Source organism: Sinocyclocheilus grahami, unplaced genomic scaffold, assembly GCF_001515645.1.
Source record: "Sinocyclocheilus grahami isolate Dianchi unplaced genomic scaffold, SAMN03320097.WGS_v1.1 scaffold993.1, whole genome shotgun sequence".
In the NCBI taxonomy this organism is placed as follows: domain Eukaryota; kingdom Metazoa; phylum Chordata; class Actinopteri; order Cypriniformes; family Cyprinidae; genus Sinocyclocheilus; species Sinocyclocheilus grahami.
This window is the reverse complement of record NW_015506172.1, coordinates 350037-360407: the sequence shown is the minus strand read 5'-3', so window position 1 is coordinate 360407 and position 10371 is coordinate 350037. Positions and strand designations below refer to the sequence as shown.

At 38.3% G+C, this 10371-nt stretch overlaps 2 protein-coding genes across 2 annotated transcripts in view; one reads left to right on the top strand and one right to left on the bottom strand.

Annotated features, from left to right (window-relative positions):
- The window catches only part of LOC107565315 (ATP-binding cassette sub-family G member 2-like), a 74051-nt gene that overhangs the window by 33559 nt on the left and 30121 nt on the right, over positions 1–10371 (bottom strand). The window lies entirely within an intron of this gene.
- Positions 8274–10371, top strand: part of LOC107565316 (tripartite motif-containing protein 16-like) — a 5435-nt gene continuing 3337 nt past the window's right edge. Inside the window, exons 1-2 of the mRNA XM_016250538.1 lie at positions 8274–8494; positions 9260–9413. Coding sequence (XP_016106024.1) covers positions 8366–8494; positions 9260–9413 — 283 coding nt within the window. The 5' untranslated portion in view covers positions 8274–8365. The remainder of the gene's footprint in view (positions 8495–9259; positions 9414–10371) is intronic.

The following is a 10371-nucleotide window of genomic DNA, read 5'->3' as shown; positions in this document are numbered from 1 at the left end:
ACAGACAGACAGACAGAAAGACAGACAGACAGATGAACAGACAGGATGAACAGACAGACAGACAGACGGATGAACAGATAGATAGACAGACAGATAGTCAGACAGACAGACAGACGGATGAACAGTCAGACAGACAGAAAGACAGACAGACAGACAGACGGATGAACAGATAGATAGACAGACAGATAGTCAGACAGACAGACAGACGGATGAACAGTCAGACAGACAGAAAGACAGACAGACAGATGAACAGACAGACAGGATGAACAGACAGACAGATAGAAGGATGAACAGATAGATAGACAGACAGACAGTCAGACAGACAGACAGACGCACAGATAGATAGATGGGCAGACAGACGGACAGATGGAAGAACAGACAGAGACAGATGGACGGATGGAAAGACAGATAGCTCTTACGATGATTTCCCGCTCCCAGTGGCTCCTAAAATGGCGTTCAGTCCCGGCCTCATGAGACCACTAGACAAAATAACAGAATTACTTCAGAATTATCATTACCACATTTTCATTATCATATAATTACATAAAGCAAGATAAAACCAAACACACACAAGATGCTGATTGGATGAGCTTCATTTGAAGCTGTTGTGAAATTCAGTTTCTCTTTGGGAGACAATTATATTAAAAGACTTTGGTTTGCTTGACTACAATGAATAACAACAACAACAAATGCCATCTGACCATATCAAGTGCTTACACGTCACATCTATCCACTAGACTAATGTAACTTGGCATAATTCATATTCATTGGCTCAGCTGATTTGTTGGATGAGGAAACACCCTGAAGCAGCCAATCGTCGGCGCTCATGTGTCTGATTGATACAGATAAAACAATAAATTCAGATGAGGAAAAAAACATCCGCAGTCACGCACACTTACACAAGCAGCTGAGCGCACATGGACACACACGGGTTAATGATCAAACTCACCCGACAACCTCCGATGAAGAGCACACAATCTCTCTCTCACACAAATACTGTATAAGGGTCACGAACTATGCTTTATCTGTTAGGATACTATGTCTATATATATATATACTGTGTTCTGACAGGATCATATTCATGACTATTATGGTAATGAGAACAGGATTTTTTGCATTATGGTATTGAGAATTTGAAGGATGTGTTTACCAAGAAAAAAAAAAACTTTAAGCAACATATAATTTCTTAATAATTTGGTCTTGGAGTCAAATACGACTCGAGTGATGTTTCGAGTGAAAACCCGTGATTTTGGATAGGAAATTTGACTGATAGATGTAAGGTTGACAGATTATTTTCCAGTTATGTGATCCAAATTCTGTAATTCGATCTGTCCGAGACGGACAGCAAAACCAGACTCTTATCTGTTAGCAGGGCAAAAGTCAAGGTTTGATGGCGCTCATTAACACTAAAATAAAGTCGCTGCACTCTCACTGTGTTTATCCACTCAAATGTCTCAATTCAAGCACGTGTTTACAGTCTCGAGCTGTGTGAAAGTTCATATTGTTCAGCAGTGACTTTAATGTCGGACAATGGCCTGAACGCAGCGGGTGCGCATACGTAACGTAATCAGGTTATGAAAGCGCAAACATGCACATGTGTTTGTGTGCTTATCACACAGGGTGTGTGTGTGTGTGTGTGTGCTTGTATAACAATGCATTAGCATGCATGTAATGCCAAGTCTACTGAAGCACGTACAAACGTATGTTTTTCAGTGCATATTTAGTTTTTTTGGAGGCAGGACGCAGAAGTCCATTGAAACATCTCCATGCTTCCTTCCTTCAATTCACACAAGTCCTCCCTGGTGGTTTCCACAATCACACAAGCACACAGCGGCTTTGAAGACACATTACCCCGCATCACATCCACATTAATGCTCCCAGACCTACAACCTCACAAATATCACCTCTGTTTCTTACTTTATAGCAAATAATAAACATGAGCTTCATGCAAAGGCTAAATATGTGACTGTTCCTCTCGACTCCATGTTTTAAGCAGGTAGAGAAGATGAAAGTCGAGGCAGAAAACAAGTCTGAACATGAGATCTGATGCAGTCCTGCTGGTCAGCGGACGAACACAAAAATAAACTAGATTTTTTTAAAGGAACATGTTAAATCATCCATCAGATGATCTCGCAAATGTCACTATAACTAAGTAAAAGCATTAGTATTGCTATAAAAACTTACAAACAAAATTATAATAAAATACAGAAACTATATAAACAAAAAGAACAAGTCATTTTAGTATTATTGAGATACTGAAGATATTATAGTTTTCGTTAAAATAATATTTTATAATATTATTAATATTATTTCATAATATATAAAATTGTATTAATATTTACTTTTACATTCTCTTTTTTCTGTTCATTTAATTAAAGTTTTAGGAATTTTGTTATTACATATTTTAATTTGAATTTTAAATAGAATGCATATTTAAATGTCCATATACAGTTTTTATTCATATGCGAAATGTTTAATACTATAATACATAATACAACTTAATATTTAGCTTTTATAAATATTTTAAATTAGTTTTTATATTTTCTGTTTTGTATTTTTTCTGTTCATTTCAATTGTAGTTAAAGTTTTAGTAATTTTGTCGTGTGCTTTTGTCATTTTTTATTCATTTTTTCATATAGTTTTTATTCATTTTTATTTCAGTTTTAGGTATTTAAGTACATCAATTTAAACCGGGGGGAAAAAAATTAAAAACTAGTAAATTAAATAAATTGAATATATATGGTTATGAAAACGTTTTATATGCTTTTAGGTGTGGCTTTCTTTAACTAAAACAACCCAAAGAAATACATAAAAAATACAGACAAAAGGAAAAAAATAAAATAAAAACAAAAAATATGACAAAAATCATGTACCACCACTGTATCACAGTAACGTCACACTTTTTTTCCTTACAAAAAAAAATACTGTGGTGGTATCTTGGCTTTTAAACCATATAAAACATACTGTCTGATTACCATATTTATATATTTTAACGTCCCTGCAAGGTATTTCAAAAAATACCCAGGTATTGCCATAATTCATGAACCATTGTATTTAAGTGCTCTCAAAAATAACACGGTACAAACACATACCCTTGTGGGGCACCATGCTATTTTTGAAATGCCTTACTATTTAAAACCACGAAACATGAGTATTGTGATCAAACAGCATCAGATTTGACAGCACTAGACTCACTTGAGCTCGACGAGGATGTTCTTCTGCGTGAGCTTCCTCTTGCACAGGAAGCCGCTCTTCATCTTCACGCTGTAGTTGATGCTGTGGAAGCTCACGGTCGCTCCTCGTCTGGGCGATGAGAAGGACATTCTGGTGGACACCGGTGTCCTGGACTCATCTCTGACTCCGGTCAGCTGAACAGCCGTGTCTGCCATCACAACCCTGAGGAACATGACATGAACTCACTCAATCATTACAGCAGGACACACAAAGTCAGGTTCATCTGGAAGTTTTGACTTAATAAACCAAGTTTCAGTCTGATTGCAGAATCTCAATGCACCTGATCAACTAGTTTCTCTCATTACATTTAGTCATTTAGCAGACGCTTTTATCCAAATGAGGACAATGGAAGCAATCAAAATCAACAAAAGCATGCAAGTGCTATAAACAAGTCTGCTATAATAAATAAAAAGAAAACAGATAGAATAGAAAAAGAATAGAGCAAGCTAGTGTTATAGGCTTTTTTTTTTTTTTTTTTTTGCTTTTTTTTAATAGTGTAATAAATAAAAATAAAACAAATGGACAGAGAAGCTATAGTGTTATTATTATGATGAACTATCAAATATGAACCGCTTAGGTCGTTTCTAAACGAGTAATAATGTGCAGTATCACTCCAAAAAATAAACACAGCATTCAGTAGTTCGCAGCGAAAACGGAACACATGTGATATTTGTCAAACCCCCCCAATCTTGTTTTTGAGCAGAACATCGGGTAATTACATTAATAACTGTTAATCTACGATTTTTGCATGCGTAATTCACAGAAACCGTATTCACACTCACCTGAAGCAGAGGCGATCTCCGCGTGCGTCCGTGGGTATTATGTGAGCAGAGAGAGAGAGAGACAGAGAGAGAGAGTATTTATGTGAATGAGGTTTCATAAATACCCTAGTAGGGGTAGCTGCAGCTTGGAGCAATGGGCGTGCCAAAAGGTTTCTCATGCGCTTCACACGTGTTACGATGACAGGAGTGACTTTATAAAGCTTATGCAAATCAGCGTTTATACATAAAAACATAAAAAAATACGATGGAATTACCATCATTGTACCATGGTACCACTAGCTTTTGTGTCGCTTATATGACATTATAAAAATTTGAGAAATACTACAATATATAAAAAAAAATATCTAGAGTTTCATGAAAGATACTGTGAATGTTTATTGTCAATCAACATCATACACTCTAAAAAATGCTGGGTTAAAAACGGACAAACCCAGCTATTGGGTTGTTTTGACCCAGCGGTTGGGTTGTTTTGACCCAGCGGTTGGGTTGTTTTGACCCAGCGGTTGGGTTGTTTTGACCCAGCGGTTGGGTTGTTTTGACCCAGCGGTTGGGTTGTTTTGACCCAGCTGTTGGGTTGTTTTGACCCAGCTGTTGGGTTCTTTTGACCCAGCTGTTGGGTTGTTTTGACCCAGCTATTGGGTTGTTTTGACCCAGCTATTGGGTTGTTTTGACCCAGCTATTGGGTTGTTTTAACCTAGCGGTTTGTCCCTTTTTAACCCAGCATTTTTTAGAGTGTGACATTCATAATTCATGGCAATATTGATCATTTGATGTTTTCCTAATTAAAAGTCTGATTTTTAGACAATTTAGACTATTTTTAGGCAATTCTTCAGGCACAGTGGCTGAATTTGATTTGGGACCTAAACAGAAAAGTTCAGGACATTTACTATGTATATATAAATAATATATTTAGCTTTAGCTTTATAACAGGTATTTGAAGGTCAGTGTTATGTATTAGCTTTAAATCTACAAAATGGCCAATCCGTTTAAACCGACTTCCAGGATAATTTAAAATTAAATGAAAAAAGTGAAGTGAAAACGTTGAAGTGGTCATGAAGAGGTTTAGTTGAAGTAGTGAAAACTTCAAAGAAATGGTGACCAATTACAACATACATACATTTTCCCATATACAAATACATGAACTGAAGTCTTGATGTTGAGACAAAGTGCACATCCTTCTGTAATGTACTTCTGTTTTAAATAGCCTACGCATGGACTATATGGCATCTATATTAACTACATAAAGATCAGCATTTATAAAGCATATCTGCTAGGTCAGCCATTAGACAAGGAGTTTATGGGAAAATTAGAACATTTATTACTCATTAACATCATTGGAGTTATCAATATTGATTTTAAAACATTAAAATAATTCCAGTGATGTTGATCAGAGAAATTACATGAACCAAAGAATAAACAATGCCACTTTATAAACAGAACATATGAAAAACTTATGAAACAAAAAGTATTAAATTATGAAACAGCCCGTATTACAGCGCTTCCTGCTGTTTTATTGTCTGTCTTGACAAGTTACACAAGCTTCTGTTTGACAAATGCACAGCACCTGGGCTCACATATATAACACACTCACTGGAGGTGAATACAGAGGGGGGGGGACAATAAAACCTGTGGAAAAACAACCGTTTAAGATGTACAATGTCCATCTCACTTTTCTTCTCTATGCAATTACAAAGCAATGGCTTTTATAAAAGGAAAAGAGACTTGAAACCACATGGATGGTACAAAGTCTCTCCTTTGTACTCCTACTTATATACAAATTAATTTTAATAAGCTGGTTAATCTGATATTATTTTGCTAAACACGCAAGAGACAGCGCCCTGGCAAGCAACTGTGTGTCTCTCTGGGTTTAGGTTTTACACTAGAGCAAGCTTCAGAGCTGTCTCTCTTTATCTGTGGCCACACACACACATAAGAGAGTCCCGCCCACAAACACGCACGAGGAAAAGAAAGAAACTAAACTAAACTAAACTGTTTGTAGAGTCCCTTTAACACCGAGCTCCTTGCTCTCCATGGAAATGGCAAATGACAGGACTCACGCATGTGCTCGGTTTGCCTCCAGGACCTGCAGGAAAACAGCTGCCCTCAGTGTAAACAGAGTTCCTCATGTGATACAGATCCAGAAGAATATGAGGCTCCAGCTGCAGATCTGGATGATTCCAATGCTTCTGCATCAGATCCAGACAGATCTGTTGCTTGTGTTGCAGAGGCACTGGAGAGGACAGGCCTTCAGACAGAGCAAGCTGAGGACGTGGAGTGTGACTCTTGCAGTGATAGAAAAGAGAAAGCCATCAAAACATGTCTGGTGTGTTTGGCGTCTTACTGTGAAACTCACCTCAGGTTGCACAATGAACTGAATGTGGGGAAAGCACACTTACTGGTGGACGTCACTGGAGAACTCCAAAAAAAGACGTGTCCCCAACATCATAAGCTCCTGGAGGTTTACTGCCGCACTGAGCGCCAGTGTATCTGCTGCCTCTGCATGCTGGACACCAACCACAGAGGACATGACATGGTCTCGGCTGCTACAGAACGAGCAGAGAAACAGGTAAAGGTGGGGTAGGGTCGGTTTGAGTCCAAAGTAGTACAAGTTTTTAATATGCAATGCATAAACAAGCCATTTTTAACTGGTTGGGTGAATATGTTTGAGAATAGCCAGTTGCAGCTTGGTTAACAAATGTGATTTTGATGAGGGACTGTTGGTGTGGACTTGGTTCCACAACTACAGAGTAGATGTTGCTCAAATAAGACTTTGTAAACTCTTCAGAACAAAACCTTAAAGGGATAGTTCACCCAAAAATGAAAATTCTGTCATTAATTACTCACCCTCATGTCGTCCCAAACCCCGTAAGACCTTCGTTCATCTTCGGAACACAAATTAAGATATTTTTTGATGCATTCCGAGAGCTCTCTAACCCTCCATAGACAGCAATAGAATTAACACGATCAAGGTCCAGAAACATAGCAAGGAGATCGTTAAGCAAGGATATTTCTGTTTTCTTTGCGTACAAAATGTATTCTCGTAGCTTCGTAGAATTATGGTTGAATGATGTCACATGGATTATTTTACCAATCTCCTTGATTGTGGTAATTACATTGCTGTCTATGGGAGGGTCAGAGAACTCTCAGAATTCATCAAAAATATCTTAATTTGTGTTCCGAAGAGGTCTTACGGGTTTAGAATGACATGAGGGTAAATTTTCATTTTTGAGTGAACTATCCCTTTAATGATTAAAATCAGGAAAGCCAAAGAAAATAAGAGACAATCATGTTTGAAAGGCAGTCAATTAACTGGTTGGGTGAATAGATTTGGGAATAGCCAGTTACAGTTAAACGGGATCTTGGTGAGGGTTTGTTGTTATGGACTTGGTTTTTACAACTACAGAGCACATGTTGCTTAAAAAATATCTTTAACTCTTCAATACAAAAACATAATGATTAAAAACTGTGACAATAAGAGGCAAGCATTGTTTGAAAGTATGGTTGGGTGCAGTTTGGTTCATGAAATGGATTTTGGTGAGGGTTTGTCGTTTTAGACTTGGTTCTAAAGCTATAGAGCAGATGTCCGTATGGGAATATCCAGTTGCAGTTTTGTTTATGAACAAGATTTTGGAGGTGGGCTGCCATTATGGACTTCAACAACTGTGCCTGATGTTGCTCAAAAAAAGTAAACTCTTCCGAACAAAGACAATGATTAAAAGGCAATGACAATAAGATAGACTTGCCAGAACAGTCACAAGGTACAACAGGTTATGGCACACATAAAATGCCTCAAGTATCTTTGTGATACCATAGTAGTTCTCAGTCACAACTGCGATGCTAAATGTAAAAGACTGAGAACGTAAAATAGGGTCTTGAATGACGTTGTCCAATGATTCCCAGAGGCAGCTGGAAAAGTCCAAGCAGATGGTTACGGATCGAGAGACAGAGCTGAAGGAAACCCAAAAGGCATCAGGTAGACTCAGGGTAAGACAAATAAAAAAAGATTTTAAAAGATTCTCCTATTTCCTAGTAACAGGCATAAGCTATAATTAAGCCACTGGTTGACTTCCCAAAGTGACTTGAACCATGAACAAGAAGATGAAGAAGAACACAGAAGATGGGCTGTTTGTAAACTATCATTCAATTTGGTGCCATTAACGGTGCAGAAAAGTTACACACTTTACCCAAACCAAGAACGAGAACAAGAACAAAAAAGGTTCAGCTTGCTATATTTCCACTAACAAAACCTGACTCAAGCCACAGAGGAAGAAGGTGACAGGATCTTCACCGAACTGCTCAGCTTTATACGGAGAAGCCACACAGAGATAATTACGCTGGTCTAAAGTCAGATGACCACGGAGCAGAACCGGATTCAGGGACATTCGCAAGATCTGGAACAAGAGATCTCAAAGTTGAAGAGAAAACAGTCCGAGGTGGAGCAGCTTTCACATACTGATGATCACATCTATTTCCTCCAGGTAAAAGCACCACCAGAACTGAAAACACACCAAGACACTGTTTGAATAAATGCATTATTATAGTCTTGATACAAAGCTCGCATTATTCATGATCAACAAATTGTATAATCAAAGTCTTTCAGCTAATGCTGATGTAGTGACTCAAGCTTAGAGCTTGTTATCAGTGGATTTCTTATTTGATCCCATCACAATGCAAACCATTTGCTACAATACACTTTGGACTAAAGTGGCTACCAAATGACTAATTAGGGACTTTAAGCAACGGCCACTGATGGAACGGCAACAGCATTTCGACTTCATATTGCACATGCTGGTTTGCCGCAGTCGTTACAACGTGACAGATTACGTTTTATGGTATATACCATTGTAATTGCACCAGTATACGATTCTACCATTAGTCTTTTATTTAATCTTTGTTTATATGCTTTGAAATGAAACTGATTTTAACGATTTTTCAGTTTGTACAAAGATATATCTGCTGTTAGCAACAACATCTCAGGTAGCACTGAGACTAGAGATGATGTGAAGCAAACAATGTAAGTATTGCCTAAACATCCTCCTCATAATACTTAAATAAATGACTGAATACCGCATTGCCGTCTTGTTTACGGTTGCTTAGTCATTTGTATGTTCTCAGCTACGGCGGTTTAACAGCTTACTTCCGGTCATCGTAGCCGTTCCATTCGCAGCTGTTGCTTAAAGTCCCTATTTTAAATGTGTGGTAGAAGCCTTCTTTCCTCTCCTGATTATCTCCAAATCTTGTTGGAGGTCCAATCCCGCTGGCCGACTTCTAATGACTTCCAAAGCCTGACAACTAATCCACAGTTCTCTTTTGGAGAAGTGATCAAGTCCCTCACCTCATTAACAGCACATATAAAGGACATTTGGAGACTGGAAACAACCCGGATATTCTCAGCAGGTAAAAAGTGATGGGTGATGAACAAATTAGGTCCACAGAAGTGGTTGCCTTCAAACCAATTTTAGTCTAAAGTATAAGACCTGTTTGACCCACTAATGTCCTACAAGAACTAGACCTTTGTGGTTAGAATTTCCATACGTCTGAAAGCAACAAGTACAGACGGTTTAATTTACGGTTTCACTTGATTGATACAAACCTGTTAATCAAAGATTCCCAGAATTTGTCACTGACATAGGAACTGGTGGATTTTAGCATCTTTAGTTAATTTAATGTACCGCTGGTAAGTGGGCTGAGGTTGAAAGTAGGATGTAACTATATTTCAGTATTGAATCTTTACCTACCTGTAAAGCAGGGATCCTCAAATCCAGTCCTGGAGGGCCACTGCCTTGCAGAGTTTAGCTCAAACACTGATCAAACTCACTTACCTGTGATGTTCTATAGATCCTGAGGACCTTGATAAGCTTGCTCAGGTGTTTAATTAGCGTTGGAGCTAAACTCTGTAGGGCATTGGCCCTCCAGGGCAAGATTTGAGGAATCCTGCTGTTCAGAGGCGGACTTAACCATTAGGCAAAGGTAGGCGACCGCCTTGGGCCCCCAAAAGTCAAGGGCCCCTTAAAATGCTTTTTATATGCGAGATGCGCGTTCAGTGCGGACACACAAGTGGTTGCTCTGGTGTTCATTATCACGACAACCATCTGTGCGTCCGCGTTGAACGTGTTTCTTAGCAAAAGTAGGGCGATGTAGAAAATTCATAAAAATTGAATTTACTGTGTAACGGAATGAATGGCGCAGACGCACGTTTCGTTTGCTAGTTTGCTATTTAAGCACCTGCAACGCTTGCGGTTGTCGTCTGTAGTAGCTAAATAGTATTTTTGCCATTTAATATTCACATACACTAGTCCAAATCGCGGTTTGATTGAAGTGCACTGAATTGCATTTGATTTATTCATTCAATATT